The 17,421-nt window shown below is 36.5% G+C and overlaps 1 protein-coding gene across 1 annotated transcript in view; it reads left to right on the forward strand.

Annotated features, from left to right (window-relative positions):
• LOC130221265 (dystrophin-like) overlaps nt 1–17,421 on the forward strand; it is a 60,540-nt gene that overhangs the window by 13,478 nt on the left and 29,641 nt on the right. Inside the window, 7 exon segments of the mRNA XM_056453672.1 lie at nt 1,330–1,475; nt 4,476–4,688; nt 6,762–6,875; nt 7,487–7,642; nt 7,860–8,030; nt 13,364–13,546; nt 13,859–13,993. Of these exon segments, the coding sequence (XP_056309647.1) occupies nt 1,330–1,475; nt 4,476–4,688; nt 6,762–6,875; nt 7,487–7,642; nt 7,860–8,030; nt 13,364–13,546; nt 13,859–13,993 (1,118 nt within the window).

Genomic DNA, 17,421 nt, shown 5'->3' on the forward strand with positions numbered 1-17,421 from the left:
CTCTTCATTTGGATAAAGTTGAAAGATTCTCAACTTTGTCGCATCGCTCGACACGCGCACCTTGTCGCCAACGGTCACTGTCGCTCGCGCAGACTGAGGTAGCTGGAAGTTGCTCACTCTCTGTTGAAATACTTGTAGCGTGAATGAGGCTTGACTATTAGTTTTTATTAGTAAATTAAATCTTTCATAATTTACAAACCAGTTAATTTAAAGAAGGTGTTGGTTATTAAAGATTTTTCACAATGTCTAATAAATGATTAATAAACTAATCAAATTAACATTTACATATTATTATTCAAGAATATACTAATAGTTAATTTGTATGTCAATAAATGCTTTATTAACTCAACTTTGTCCAGTTTTGTGACCTAATCTACAGTGAGGACTATTTATGCTTTATAAATCCTTATAAATGACAATTAAAGGCTCAGTTATATTTTAAACAGGAAAAAAAAATAATAAACGACATTTATTTTTACATTTACTTTATTTCAATTCATTTGAAGATGCACAAATGAAACTGTATCAAATGAAAAATAAATCTCTGCAATCTTAACTAAAGTAAAATTATGGTACAGTTTAAATGTCCCTGAATAACATTATAATTTAACCATATATTATGGTACAACATTTCATTGTTGTTGTTTTATCCAATTTTATGTCGTATTTAAACACTTCTATTATTCAGCAATGTTTAAACTTTACAGTAATTGAACTTTTTTAGAAAAGATTGCAAAGATTTATTATAGACATTTGATACTGAGCCTTTAATTGTCTTTTAGAAAGCATAAATAGTCCTCACTTTAGATTGTCACAAAACTGGATGAAATTGAGTTAATTAGCATTTATTAACATACACATTATTACTAGAAATATTACTATATGCCTGAATAATAATATAAAAATGTTGATTTGAATAGTTTATTTTCATTTACTCTTTCTGAATGATCTTAAAAACCAACTACTCCTTAATACAAATGATTTGTAAATAATGTGATACTTAATTTAGTCATAAAATATGTATCAGTAACAAATTATGAAAGTACAATTATTAAGCAGATTTTTAAATGTGCTTATTAGTCAATAATACACCATTTGTATCTGCAGTTATACACTGCTTACCAACGTCTAATAATGTAGAGTTAATGCTTTACAAATAACGAATTCGCTATTTGCTAACGCTTAATAGATGATTCATAGTGTGTAGCTATTATAAAGTGTTACCCAAAAATACAAATGAGAAGTGTGGTGTATGTTGTATTTTGAGTTTTTATGGAAAACTGCAGGATGATCTGGTTTGTTCAGACTTGTTTGTTTTTCTTCTATCAGTCCAGTCTAGTCTTCCTCCAGCGCGCTATAAGGATGTGATGGCAGCGCTGTTGGCCTGGCTGCAGCAGTGTGAGAATAAACTAGCCATCCCTTCTACAGCAGTAACTGAGTATCCCGTCATGGAGCAGAGACTCAAAGATATCAAGGTTTGATTGTGTTTTTATTTTTTTCCATTGAGGGCTAAAGCAATAAGCCCCATGAAGACATGGCTTATACTGAATTTACAACAGCTAAGAGGCATAGTTTGATACAGTGCAGAGCTGAAACTTTTCTCATAAGCTGTGGCTTTTTTTTTTTTTAAGTAGAGGAACTAATAATTCCTTACAACAAAGCCTACTTAAATGCACTTTCACTTTAAGAAATAATTCTTTCCTACTACTAACTTAATTGCAAAACACTTTCATTATTTTTTAATTATTTCCAACATTTAAACAATTTCACTTAAGGAATAATTCTTTCCGACTAGTAACTTAAATGTAAATACTTTCTCTTAAGGAATAAATCTTTCCAACTTGGTAAACTTAAATGCAAAAACACTTTCACTTAATGACTAATTCTTTCCCACTATTGACTTATTTGCAAAACATTTTTACTCAAGAAATAATTCTTTCCGACTTAAACTGAAACCGTAAACTTAAAAGCAAAAACACTTTCACTTAAAGGTGCAGTATGTAAGTTTGACACCCAGTGGTAGAACTATGTATTGCACACCTGGTTCAAAAGATTTGCAAGTACAGGTTGCCAGATTGATGACACCAACAGCAGTGTGCTTGACTGTCGAGCCTAAAGGCTGATTTAAACTGTGTTCTAAATAAAAGCAGTGGCACGCGATAGGACTATTTCCATATTAAAAGGAGAAATTAATATTTCTCTTCTATTTCCTGCAGCTGAACAACCGAAAACTATGACAATGATAACCTCAGATACACAGTATGTGCTTTTATTCAGTGTTAAATGCTAGTAATGTTAGTTTGAATGCCATTTTACATGACATTCATTGCCATACTACTGAAAGCAGCAGCAGAGAGATCACCTCAGATCTTGAAAATAAAATAAACCGTTTTAAATGGAACTTTAGAACTGTGATTCAGTGCAAGCCAAGACATATCAGTGATACAGTATGTACAGTTAATAATGTTAAAGAGGTTTAAGATGTATTCATTAGATTATAAACCTTACAGTTTCGTTGGGCTGCAGTAGGTGCACTATTCTGTGCTTGTCGTTTTTCGTCTGGTGCAAACAGCCAAAATGCTTATCACTGCAAATCTCGTCACTTATCGTGTTGTTACGACACAAGGTTACAATGTAACCTGCTCACCTAATGTTTACGTTCATAATATTTATATTATTTGCTAAATCATTTGTTTAATAACCACCTCATGTGGAACTCTGAATCTGCGTCTCATTTCTGAGTCTGCTACTGTCCACCAGAGGTCGCATTTCACATGCTTTGAGAACCTTCCTGACTGAATGAATGAAATGCGCTGTTTTCCACCAAGGCAACCCGTGGTACTAAAATATAATTGGCTAAACTGGCATTGGGTGAGTTAAAGTGATCAAAACAAAGACAGACGTTCTGGCACGTAACACACATTTTCAAAGCAGAATACCTGACTTTAGAATTGTTTTTCAGATAAACAAGAATGTTCACTTAAACATCTACAAACATTGTATTTTTATGCTTTAAAAGAGTCAAAAACATACATACAGCACCTTTAAGGAATAATTCTTTCCGACTAGTAACTTAAATGCAAAATACTTTTCTCTTAAGAAATAACTCTTTCCGACGTAGTAAACTTAAATGTAAAAACACTTTCACTCTTATTATTACATTTATCTCTTGGAGTGCGCTTATTTTAAACTGTTGATGTAGAATAAAACCACTTTTTCCAGAACAAGATCAACAACTAACAACTGATATTTTTAGATTTGCGAAAATCTGCAGAATAAATTTCTAATAAATTTCAGAATAAATGATTGTTTTAAAATAATTTACAATTGGCTGAGAGAAATTTTACATCGCATCCGGCTTCAAGTTTAAAAACTACACATTTAAATGTATTAGGACTTTTGAAACCCTTTCAAATCACTGCTAAATGAATGTTTCTTAAAATAAAGCAAAAATATCACATATTAAGAAAATGCAAAAAATATGAGAGTAGACTGTAAAACATATTTGAAAATATGAAAAGATGAATTTACTTGTTTTTTATCTTAATATCTTATTTTGTTTAAATTGTGAACGTGTAACAATATTTGTGCATGCATATTTGGTGCTCTTTCTTTTGTCCTTTCATTCTTTCTTTCTTTATCTCTTTTTCTTTCTTTCTTTCTTTCTTTCTTTCTTTCTTTCTTTCTTTCTTTCTTTCTTTCTTTCTTTCTTTCTTTCTTTCTTTCTTTCTTTCTTTCTTTTCTTTCTTTCTTTCTTTCTTTCTTTATTTCCTTTCTTTATCTCTTTTTCCTAATTTCTTTCTTTCCTATTTCTCTCTTTTTTCTGTCTTTCATTTTCTCTTTTCCTTTGTCTTTCTCTTTCATTGTTTTCTTAACACGAACGATTGTTTTCATCGTGTTTGAAGGAATTGTTTGATTTGTTTAGAGAAATATTCCTTGATGTTTGTTTTTTGGAGTGAAAATTGGGAGAAAAAGGAAGAATGTTTGTAAAATTATTTGTTGAAACAAGTGAAAACAACAATTTATTCACAAAGAAAGAGGAAAATGGAACAAAGTAATGATCCAGATGTTTTATTGTTAAATGCATAATAAAATATATGCTAAATGCATGATAAGAGCCAGAATACAGCTAGAATTTAATTATTATAGATTGACGGACAATGTTGAGGGTTTCCAATGATATTTGGAGTTTGGATGTGAAGATGTGCACTGTTATGGGGGAATATTATCTTATCCTGAATTTTTTAAAAAATAACTTGTTTTTCAGTCATGTAATTATTGTCTTTTTATGTCTATATACTGATTGTTGTATTAATTGAGCTAATTAGCTAAATAATGTTTTGCTAAAATGAAAAAAAAACCTTCTCTTTCTGTCTTTACTCCCTTCCTTTCTTCTCTTCCTTCCTTCCTTCTCTCCTTCCTTTCTTCCTTCCTGCACACTGATCGAGAGTGAATGTTTCTGTCATATTTTGCAGGCAATCCAAGCATCCCAGAAGGAGCATCAGGGTGACGTGGATGACCTCAATAAGATGGCTGAGCAGGTTTTCCAGAAAGCTCCACCTGAGATCTGTCAGAAGTACCGGACGGAGCTGGACAACGTGATGGTGCGCTGGAGACGCATATCGGAGCAGCTGGAGGAGAACATCCAGAAACTGCAGGATCACATGACCAAGCTACAGCAGTTCCAGGCACGTGCTGAAACACGATGCTGATGAGGCTTTTCCTCAAATCACACTGGCTCACACACCTACACACCTCTGGGGGCTTTCCAAGTCAAATGTATGGCACTGACTATTTAGAGAGCTTACTAGATTTTGAAACCACATCCTTGGGAGAAGAGAATTGTGGGGTAGTTTTTAAGTGTCAGATGACTGTTCTGGGTTTAGTAGAGATAAAGCTTAGTGATAAGAAAGTCAATTTGCATTCTTGGCATCTCTCATCTGTACATTCATTCATTCATTCATTCATTTTCCTTTAGCGTAATCCCTTATTTATCAGGGGTCACCACTGCGGAATGAACCACCCACTATTCTGGCATATGTTTTATACAGCAGATGCCCTTTCAGCTGCAACCCAGTACTTGCATTCACACAAGCACTCGTACACTAAGGCCAATTTAGTTCATCCAATTCACCTATAGCACATATCTTTGGACTGTAGGGGAAACAGGAACACCTGGGGGAAACCCACGCGAACATGGAGAGAATATGCAAACTCCACACAGAAATGCCAACTGACCCATCGCTAGGGGAGGAAAGTTAGCACTATTCTAAGAGCCCATGCATTTTGGGGTCCCCAGATATATTATAAGGGGCCCTCATCAACATCATCCAACCCCGACATTCACCGAGTTGTTGTGAAGCCACTCCATTGATATTTTGGCAGTGTGCTTTGGGTCATTGTCCTGCTGGAAGATGAACCGTCGCCTCAGTCTGACGTCACTGTGATTGTGTCAACAGAAGAAAGGGATTATTCTGTCAAATAAATTTATAACAGCGTCATTAATTCAGTTCAGTTCACCTTTATTTGTATAGCGCTTATACAATGTAGATTGTGTCAAAGCAGCTTCACATAAAAGGTCACAGTAAATAGGAACAGTGTAGTTCAGTTTGAAGTGTTTAAGTTCAGTTCAGTTGAGCTCAGTTCAGTGTGGATTTAATAATCACTACTGAGAGTCCAAATATTGAAGGGAAAATCCAACGATGCGCAGCTCTACAGATCCCGAACCATGCAAGCTAGTGGCGACAGCGGAGAGGGAAAAAAAACTTCACTAATGGCGGAAGTGAAGAAAAAAAACCTTGAGTGAAACCAGACTCAGTTGGGCACGACCATTTTAATTTCTCCGCTGGCCAAACGTCTTGTGCAGAGCTGCAGTCTCAGTGGCGGAGGCTGGAAGCTGGCCTCAGCGAAGACTCGTCTGTCCCTGGAGCGTCACAGGAATCAGTCTCATGTTCTCCACTCTTCCATGACCATCACAGTAGCTGCTCAGGATTCGGCCTGGTCCAGGATATGGAAACCTTGGTTCATCTCGTCGTTGGTCTTGGATCGAATCAGTGGCTCTGCATAGTCTGAGGGCCTCGGGAAGAGTATCCCCAGGTGGAAATGGAGAATAAAGAAAATAATGTTTTTTCTTGACTTCCAATACAATAGTACAAATTGAATTTGTCATTAAATGTTATTAAATATTAATGACGCTGTTATAAAATTATTTGACAGTGTATTTCCTTTCTTCTGTTGAACATAAAAGAAGATATTTTTGAAGAAAGCTGAATACTTTTAATCATAGACTCCCACAGGATTGGTTTTTCCTACTATGGTAGTCAGTGGATCAACATTTTTCAAAATAACTTCTTTAAGGTTCAACAGAATGAAGAAACTCCTAAACCATGTGATGTTGAATAAATAGCCTGTACATTTTCAGTTTTGGGTGAACTATCCCTTAAAGTTAAAACAAAATAAAATATTCCCAGGATAGCTTTGTTCATTTTTCAGTTTTTATCTTGCAAAGTTTTATTATTTTTCAGTTTTCATCTCTCAAAGTGTGACCTTTATTGACCTTTCAAAAAAATCCTACTCTAAAATGCAATGCCGGTCTCTTTAGATAAAATTGTCTGCCAAATACATAAATATAAATGCATGCTGCAAGTGCTTTCAATCCGGAACTCCTCGGTTTAATTGTTTATATATAAATTCTAATAGATTGTGTATCATTAAAAAAAAATACACTTAAATGTGACTGCATTTTTTTCTCCCATTGGTAGAATGACACAAAGACTCTGCAGAAGTGGATGGCAGAGGTGGATGTTTTCCTGAATGAGGAATGGCCAGCTCTGGGAGACGCAGAGGCTTTGGAGAAACAGTTGGAACAGTGCACGGTGAGGACACTCTTTATTTATTTAGCTATAAAAACTAAGTTTGTGTTCCCAAACTTGGAATAGACTCCTCGTGCCATAGTGATCTGGAGCAAGATGTACTAAAATAACAACCGTGATCCAAAAAAAAAAACGTTGCATTGTGTTTCACAAACATGGCCCAAAAATTAAAATTCAGAAGAGAGGGTGCTTTTTATGCAAAGGCAAAAGCCTAGCCTAAATGAAAGCATTGGTCTGGAAGAAGAAGAAGTGTTTCTCATTAAGATGAAATCTGCAAAAAAATATGTTGTTGGGAGACCTGCTAATATTGCAGAAGCGGTGGTTGAATAAGCTGTAGACCCTTTGGGACCTGACTCAGTAAAGACCCCACATTCTCTTTTCAGGCTGTGGCAGGAAATGAATTTTCATATTACGAGGCACGAAAACTGTAGCTTAACACGAAATTACATTCTCAAATTGTATTTCAGCATTTTTGTGTGCCCCATGGTAAGTTAGCTGCAATAATGGCAATAGCCACGCTTCTATCAAGTAGAATTGGGTCAATGCATTGGCATGGCCTGGTTTTCGGGACGGCCAAGACCATCTATTTCAATCGGTCTGCTTTGATTTGACAGGCTCTGGTGAATGACATCCACACGGTCCAACCCAGTCTGAACGGCATCAATGAGGTGGGACTGGCCTTGAAGAGGGAAGCTGAGACGCCGTTTGCCATCAAAATACAGAAGATGCTTGATGAGCTCAATGCGCAGTGGGAGCTCATTTGCAAACAGGTAATTAACGTGCCACATGGGCTTACGCTGCATTATACTAATTAATTACGAGCTGAGGTATGATTTAGTCATCTTAAAAAAGCCCACGCATACCATTTTCACACCTTGGAAAATCTAAGTGAACTTCTTGATGTTGTTGTTATTATTAGAGACTTTTTCTTGCATTTTCAGGTAGCCATTTAAATAAAACTGAACTGTTGCTGTTGTTGGCTTTCAGGCTTATGCAAAGAAATCAGCCCTTAAAGGAGGGCTGGATATGACGGTGAGTTTGAGGAAGGAGATGCAGGAGATGCAGGAGTGGATCACTCAGGCCGAGGAAGAGTACCTGGAGAGAGACTTCCAGTACAAAACGCCCGAAGAGCTCCATAAGGCGGTGGAGGAGCTGAAGGTTTGTTCTTTTAAACACTTCTCCTCTAATTATTATTATTTTTAAATATTATTTTTTGTTTCATTTTAGTGTTTAGATTTGGGGTGGCTTAGTAGTTAGCACTCACAGCAAGAAGGTCGGTGGTTCGAGTCCTGGTTGAACCAGTTGGCATTTTTGTGTGGAGTTTGCATGTTCTCCACATGTTCTTGTGGGTTTCCTCCGGGTGCTCCAGTTTCCCCCTCAGTACAAAGACATGCGGTGTAAGTGAATTGGATTAATTAAATTGGCCGTAATGTATGAGTGTGTGTGTGTGAATGTGAGGATGTATGGGCTTTTTCTAGTACTGGGTTGCAGCTGGAAGGGCATCTGCTGTTTAAAACATATGCTAGGGTAGTTGGTGGTTCATTCCACTGTGGCAACCACTAATAGATCAGGGGCTAAGCTGAAAGAAAATGCATGAGTGTTTAGTTTTGGAAAAGAAATACAGCATACTGTAGTACAGTGCATCCGGAAAGTATTCGTAGCGCTTCACTTTTTCCACATTTTTTTAATGTTACAGCCCTATTCCAAAATGGAATACATTCATTTATTTACTAAAAATTTTGCACATTGAGATGTTTCAGTACTGAATTGGAGTTCATCTGTGGTAAATTCAGTTGATTGGACATGATTTGAAAAGGCATACACCTGTCTATATGAGGTCCCAGGGTTGACAGTGCATGTCAAAGCACAAACCAAGCATGAAGACAAATGAATTATCTGTAGACCTCTGAGACAGAACTGTCTCAAGGCACAAGGCTGTGGAAGGTTACAGAAACATTTCTGCTGCTCTGAAAGTTCCAGTGAGCACAGTGGCCTCATTTTTAAAAAGTCTTGAGGCTGTAATTGCTGCCAAAGGTGCATCAACAAACAGCAAAGGCTGTGAATTACTATGTACATGTGATTTTTCAGGGTTTTTTTAATTTTTAATGAATTAGCGACAATTTAAGAAACTCTTTTTTTCACATTGTCATTATGGGGTATTGTGTGTAGAATTTTGAGGAAATCAATTAAGTTAATTCATTTTGGAATAAGGCTGTAACATTAAAAATGGGGAAAAATGAAGTGCCATGAATACTTTCCTGATGCATTGTATTGTTGACATACTATCAGTTTAGTTTAGATTTGTTATTAAATGAATAATTAAAAAAATAACACAAATCAAAGTATCTATTTAGATGTCCAAATTTAAATTGTAATCAATGATCCAGAAAATAGATTATAACAAAAATGGTTTAACAACATTGCACACGTATATATTTTTTTTATTTTTGATTTATACATTTTTTTAAGTGATGACAAGTGACACTTAAAGCCCCCAAGAAATCAAAATTAATCATATGTTTTTATTAGCTCACAGTTTGTCAGATTAAAATATCTTAGCAAATGTGTGTGGCTAACATATTTAATCACGCTGCTGCAACTGTCAGTTTTGAAAACAAACAGAAATGGTGAGGAGGAGGATTCTGTTAGGTTGTAATAACTCTCCACAAACCATTTTCCCCATCTTTCTGAACTTTACTACATCCATTCAGCTCACTGTTATGTCATTTAATATTCCGTTTCTCTAGAAACTGCGTCGCAATAGAAAAAAAATAACGGTCACAGCTTCCGGTTCATGGTGACTTTAAGTGTCAGCAATTTTTATGAACAAAAGACTTAGAGGTTGGTCAAAAATAATATTCTGTCAAATACGGAGCAGTGTAAACTTTTGTTTCATAATGCTGTGTGACCATTCCATTCCTCACAACTCTTAATGTCTCAATACAAATCAAACAGAACAGTTTTGTACTGGATTGGAGCAAAATGAATGCACTCCTCTTTATCCAATCATCTTTGAAATCCCTATTATCTTAAATTTTTCCTTTTCTGCAAACTGCCATCCTCACCTATTCAAACGCTCACTGCGATGTAGAGTGTTGCCCGATTACAGCAAAGCCATACTTTACGCTGGCTGAAGCAACAGTAACATACAGGAACACTTTAAATATCACCTTCACTTTCATTTTGACAGCTTAAAAACAAATAAGATTACAAGTTTACTGATTATCAAAGTAGTAAATCCACATATTCATTTCTTACACACTGTTAGAACTCTTGAAATATAAAATGGAAGTCTAGACTCAATGAAAAGCTGGCTTAGACCGATGGCAGTCTTCACTGAATTTGGGTAAAAAATATTAAAATATTAAGTTTTGCATCCTGCAAACCTGCTGATACATTCAGGATGATTGCTTGTAAGTTTCAGTGTGACTAAAATGCTGGATATGTTCAGGAATAACATCTGAAAAAAAAGCAGAATAAAGGGGTGAAGTTCTTCACTGTGCTGAGCAAGAGCGCTTCTCTCGCATCATAATGATGTAAGTGTGCTCTAGGGAGACAATCATGCTTTGACTCCATTGAAGGCAAATATGCTTGGTGTGAGTAAACCATAACTGCTGCAAACTAGCTATTTTGATAAAAAAAATAAAAAATAAAAATAAAGCATATTTTGTTATCTTTTCAAACTTTAAATGCATTTGTTTGAGCTGATAATTTCACAATCACTGTGAAATTGAATGCTCTTCTTGAGTATAGTTTGCATCTCACTCATATTCCTAAAACATTTTGTCCTCCATCTTCAAAAATCAATATTTTGATGGCTGATAGCTATTCACTAGATTCAATATCAAGTGACAGTGATGCTTATATTTAAATGCTTACAGTAATTGCTCTGCGATAGTCATTAAAGCCTTTTTGCTCACCATTTGCTGTGATATTTGAGAAATTAGATCATCATTATGTATCACACGTTGCCACCTGTAGAATAAATGTGACAAACTGTATAATTTTTGTTGTGCAGTAAAAATATACACTGTACAAAATATCTGTTAACTGTTAAACTTTTAGATGTCAAAGCAGAGATCAATAAAGTATATTCTCTTGACATTTTAGTTGATTTATATTATAAAGTGTCTGCATTGGTCATGCAAATTATTAAACAAAAAACAGTTAATGGGACAGTACTTTTTACTTATTTTACCTAATTTAGCTAATGGTTAAGAAGTTGGACAATTGCAGGTTCAATTGCCGGTCCCGGCAGGAATTGAAGATGGGATGGGGATGTACCACAGTGAATGTACCGCACTCTCTCAATCTTCAATTCCCAGCTGAGGTGCCCTTGAGCAAGGAACCTAACCCCTAATTGGAAGCTGGAAGCTGCAAGCAATAGCGGCCCAATGCTCTGGGTGTATGCTCACAGTGTGTGTTTGTGTGCGCGCTCACTCCTCACACACAAAATGTGTGCGTGCACTTGGATGGGTTAAAAGCAATGGTAAAAAACCATACTTGACAAGGCTCACTTCACTCACTTTTATACAGTTAGAATTATTAGTCCTTCTGAATTGTTAGCCCCCCTGTATATTTTTACCCCAATTTCTGACTAATGGAAATATTTTTTCAACTCAACACATTACTAAACAAATGTTTTAATAATTAATTAATTTATAAATTGATTGATTATTAATTTCTTACATTTTATATAGCACTTTTTTTGGGCACTCAAAGTGCTTTACACATTGGAGGGAATCTCCTCATTCACCACCAGTGTGCAGCATCCACCTGGATGACACGACGGCAGCCATATTGGGCCAGACCGCACACCACACACCAGCTGATTGGTGGAGAGGAGACAGAGTGATGAAGCCAATTATGATATTGGGATGGTTAGGAGGCCATGATGGACAGAGGCCAAGGGGTAAATTTGGTCAGGATGCCGGGGTTAAACCCCTACTTTTTTTTAAAGGACATCCTGGGATTTTTAAAGACCACGAGAGTCAGGACCTCGGTTTAACGTCTCATCTGAAAGACGGCACTCACTGTGCAGTGTAGAGTCCCCATTAATATACTGGGGCATTAGGACCCACACAGACCGCATGTTAACCCCCCCTGCTGGTCTCCTTAAAATCACTTCAGGCAGAAACCTAGCTTTCTCATGTGGTCTCCCATCCTGGTACTGACCGGGCGCAGCCCTGTAGTATCAGTGGGCCACCATGTGAGAGTTGCAGAGAGCTAGCTGCCAGCATACCCTAGCTACCCTACACAGTTTAAAAAGACTTAATTAGGATAATTAGGCAAGTTAGGGTAATTAAGCAAGTCATTGTAAAATGATGGTTTGTTCTGTAGACCAGTGTTTCCCAACCCTGTTCCTGAAGGCACACCAACAGTACACATTTTCAACCTCTCCCTAATCAAACACACCTGAATCAACTCATCAGAAGATTAGAAGAGACTCAAAAACCTGAAGTTGATGGGTCAGATAAGGGAGACATTCAAAATATGTACTGTTGGTGTGCCTCCAGAAATAGGGTTGGGAAACACTGCTGTAGACCATGAAAAAATGGCTTAGGCTGGGTAATAATATTGACCTTAAAATGTTTTTTTTTTTTTATTAAAACTGCTTTTATTCTAGCCTAAATAAAACAAGTAAGACTTTCTCCAGAAGAAAAAATATTACAGGAAATACTGTGAAATAATTTCTTCCTCTGTAAAACATCATTTGGCAAATATTTGAAAAAGAAGGCTAATAATTTTGACTTCAACTGTATATCTTGGGCCATTAGAGACCCTACACACAATTATAAAAACAGGCATTCTTTAATATATTTTTCCCTTGTTATATTGTCTATAATGAATATAATAAGGCATACTAATAGTTTACTATTTAATATTTTATTTATATTCCATACCATCAAGAAGAACAGAACCAGTAAGGTGTAACAAGCCCAAATCAAGTTTTGAACAGAAAGACAGACATTGTATTACTACTTTTCATGCTGTGTTAATTTTATGTTCAGTAACAACTTACCAAACACATCTAATCTCGCCAGGGAACATGGGATTTGTGCCGTTATTGCTTTAAAGAACTGCCAAGGGACACCAATTTGCACCCCAATCACCGAAAGTGCCAAGTTTAAAGAAAAGAAAAATGAACACGTTGTACCGACAACAAAATGTCAGAGAGCGTCCCCAGACATTTGTCGTGATAGCAGAACACTGACATCTAGACGACAGAGATCTATTCATTTCCTAACAGGTGCACGAATGCTTCTCACCTCGGTGTGATCTAGCCACTATGTGCGTTTAATGAAATAAAGCGCCACTTTTTTGACTTAGTTCAACAACAGTCAACAGCAGGGATTGTTTTTCTGTTTTCTTGTGTCCGTCCCGGTGCCAAGCGTAACTTAACAGAGGCTCGGGAGAATGCCCATGTTCGCTAACCTTGGAGGAAAGATTTGAATGCTCTTGTAATCTCCTCTCCTCTCTCTCCCACTCAGCGGGCTCAAGAGGAAGTCCATCAAAAGGAAACAAAGGTGAAGCTGCTGACGGATAAAGTCACCAATTTCATTTCAAAGGCTCCTCCCGCAGCCCATGATGCCCTGAAGGCAGAACTGGATGTTTTGACTTCTAACTACCAGCGCCTGTGCAGCCGACTCGATGGAAAATGCAAGACTTTAGAGGTGAGTTTGATATTGTGCCAGTGATGGGGTTGTGCTCGGGAGTCAGATAGTGTCTGGTTCACTGACATTTATTCATTTGCCAGATGCTTTCAACTTAAAGTCTTTTTAAAGTTTACATTTTATCTGTGCGCGCATGGGTGTGTGTTCCCTGGGAATCAAACCCATGACTTTGATGTTGCTAGCGCCAGGCTCTTTTAGTTCAAGCCACTACCGCACTTCTTCTAACCTTTTGATCAATTTCTCAGGACCTGGGCCCAGCGTAATATGTTTGATTAACCACACGTGTCTCTCCATCTCTTTTGGCTCTTGTAGGAAGTGTGGGCATGCTGGTGTGAGCTGCTGTCTTATTTGGAGTTGGAGAATGCCTGGATGGACCTACTTGAAAAGAAGCTTGATGAAACGGAAGGGCTTCAAGGAGGCATAGAGGAAATTGAAGAAGCTTTGACTGTGAGTGTGCCCCTATATGCTGATTTGGAGCTCTTGTGCAATGGGGTGCATGTTCAGGGACTTTCAATTTTGTATAAGCCAGGTCAAGTGCTTCCGGTGAATTGTTATGCCATTATAAACTCACTGCTGTAAGGTCCACCCAGTTGGCCCAGTGAAGGTGGATGAAGATTCCCTGCGTGTTCAGCCTTTTCAGTGCACAATGTTGTTTCGGTTTAACTTTAACTCATATCTGACTCCAGTTTAAATATGAGCTGGTTTAGAATATTGGTATATTTATTTTTTACTTTATCTGACTCCAGTCATAAAACATAAAGAAGATTATATCAATATATAATTTAGATGAATGTTTGAACCTTTTGTCTTTACTCGTAATGATTACATTTGTCCATTCGAATGCTCATGTCGCTCAGAGGAATCGCCTTGGCCGGTGGCATCCCTCATGGTCACACTCTTGTCAGTCTTGATTATTAAACAGAAGTAATTGACTAATACTTATAGATGGCCGCTCCTGTGCTTCCTCGAGTATTTTTGATTAGTCCCCTAAGATGTAAACCCTTGAGTTAAAGGTAATCTTATTTCTAATCAGAGATCAAGGCCATTATTATAAATGTTACCGACTACTGTTCTCTATAATAATTTTGGTTCAGCCAAGCCCATGGTTTCCCATGTACACTTAATTTAGAACAACATTACTTTCAAACAAGGGTCAGGCATCCTTTCTCGGTTAGTCGTGCAACACCTTGTTGCCCTAGACAAAATTAACTTATTTTCTGTGTAAGTACACTTGAATCAATATCAAGAGTCAGTCAGATCTTTAAATACATTTAGTGTGCCCGATGCTTCATCTCAACTGGACTTCAGTCCGTTACTGACCTGACGCAGGAAGTGCGGAAACAAGGATACAGCATAATCTACTAAAATGAATAATTACAGAGTAAGCAGAGTAATTCAGTCAATTCATAAACAATCAATACAAGACATCAAATTCTCAAAGATAGATCTAAGATTGAAAGATGCATACCTGACATACATAGTATATAGCACAAGAGCTCTATACTACCGGCTGATCTGGTTGCAGAATCGCCCTGAGCTTTTTGGCACTTTCCTTTAAATAGTCAGACCCGGAACCTAGACCCGGGGTATTTGAACAACAAAAGGCATTTACATTTAGCAGCATGTTAGATCTGAAGAGTTTCTGCATATAGGGAACAAATAGTAATCTGAATAGAAGCCCCCTAGGTAAAGGCACACCCTTAGCACTAGTTCAAAAGATACCTGAGGTTATATATCTATTATTTTGATTGTCTATTTAGTTTCATTGGTTTATTTGCAACATAGGCTTATTTTAAAAATGTAGCCCTATATACATTTCTGGAGATCGCAAATTATGTAGCCAAAGGAATGAATGGCTGCATGTCGTCTTTAAAATGAATGCTACGGGGTGGTGTGACGCTGTTCCTTTTTCCACCTACTAGCTGACTACTTGCCTCCATATGGAATTTCCGCTGTTACCAGTTTGTCCAGTTGCTCTCCGCGTAACAAATAAAACAAACAAGTAATTAACTGGGTGAGAATGATGGGTGGGGCAAAAATTTATCTCCTGGCACGTTTTTGGGCGCTCTCCAAAAATGTATATAAGGGTACGTAATCAGAATGAGCCTGGGTTGTTTATTTGTTCATGATTTGAGCAATTTTACTTACTAAAAATGTTTTGAGAGCTGTTTTTTTAATCAATGATCTTCACTGCCTGATTATCATACAATATCAAGTGGGTTTCACACCAGACAAGACAGTCAGTTGCTTGTGTTTAAACTGCAACTAAATGAAGGCTTAGCTCTATTTAAAGGACTATATTTTAATTTTATATATTTTTTGTATTTTAAATATAAATTACGTTTTGATGCTGTAAAAGGAACTTCATAATAGTGAAATCAACCTTTAACCAGAAGAGTTTCAGTGGCTGAAAAACGCTTGCCTTGCATATTGCCCATTGGTTTAAATCCTTCATAATTTGAAAAATTTCTCATAATATACCAACACAGGCACATTGTGAAAATATACTCCTGTATACATTTCTGGGGAGCACCAATTATGTAGCCAGAGCTACATATGACTACATTTCGTCTTAAAAACAAATGCTAGCCGGCGTTATGATGCCGCAGACAGCTCCTGTTTTCGCACTACGAGTTGACCACTTACCTCTGTGTGGATGGCTTTTCCACTGTTACCAGTTTTCCCAGTAGCTCACCACATACGTTAGCGGACAGTGAGTCAGTCAGTCAGTCAACAGCAGCCTCTAGTAGATATATGCAAGCACAGCAGGCGCAAATGACACTCGCAAGAGAAATCTGATATCTGAAAAAGCATACACAGCGGCCTCTAGTGGATTTGCGAAAACAAAAACTGCTAAAAACTTACCTTCTGGGATGTATTTCGCGCTGTTCAGAAATGTATATAAGGGTACATATCGATAATAAACCCGGGTTGTAATATACAGTGTCTTGAATGGTTAATTAAAAGATTAATTCTCTCAAAAGCACTCCTACCTGCAAGTCTTATTTGCTCTCATTGGTCAGATAGGCAAGCCTGTTGTTGCACATATATGTTTGTAAATGTATAATATACATATCAACATATTTATTTGTAATTTCTGTTTATAGTAAATAACAACCTGGATATTTTATCATATCTGTTTGCAAATTCCTCATTATTAAGAGCAACTGTACAGTATGTTCATCTATTTGTAAATCTCTGATTATAATTAGTACAACTTGTAAATTATGTTAGTACATCCATTTGTAAATATTACTCATAGTTTTCTAAAATTGCATTTATAACTTATACCTATATCCAGGCCCACACAGAATCTGTGCACACAGAAATCCACAGATTTCCGCTGATTTTTAGCCCATCATTGAGTCTATGTATTTACTTATATTATATTTATTAAGTTTTTAAAATCATTCCACTAATATTATTGTGATATAATAATAGTAATATTAAAATGTTCATATGATTTATATACAATACAGTGTGTGAAGTAATAGTTTCTGTCTTTTAGTATATATATTAAACGAGAGACTTGCTTACCAAAAAAAGTGGATCTAATTGGATTTGTATTGTAAACATTAAATAGAAGTTAAAAAGGTATTGTTTTTTTATTTAATAAATTAAGATTTTAGTTATGATACTCCTAAAATAATTCCACATAAATCTGTAGATTTTTATTTATTTTTAATTTTTTTTACAAAATTCTCCGCAGAAATAGCAAAAAATGTCCGCGGATTGTGTCTGGCCCTACTTATACCCTGCACTCCAGGTTAGACCTCAACTACATTTCATTGCCTTGTACTTATGTAATGACAATAACGTTGAATCTAATCTAATTTAAAATTATTTGGAAGTGCATGCAAGGTGGATTTGCTTTC

This window comes from Danio aesculapii, chromosome 1, assembly GCF_903798145.1.
Source record: "Danio aesculapii chromosome 1, fDanAes4.1, whole genome shotgun sequence".
Taxonomy (NCBI): Eukaryota; Metazoa; Chordata; class Actinopteri; order Cypriniformes; family Danionidae; genus Danio; species Danio aesculapii.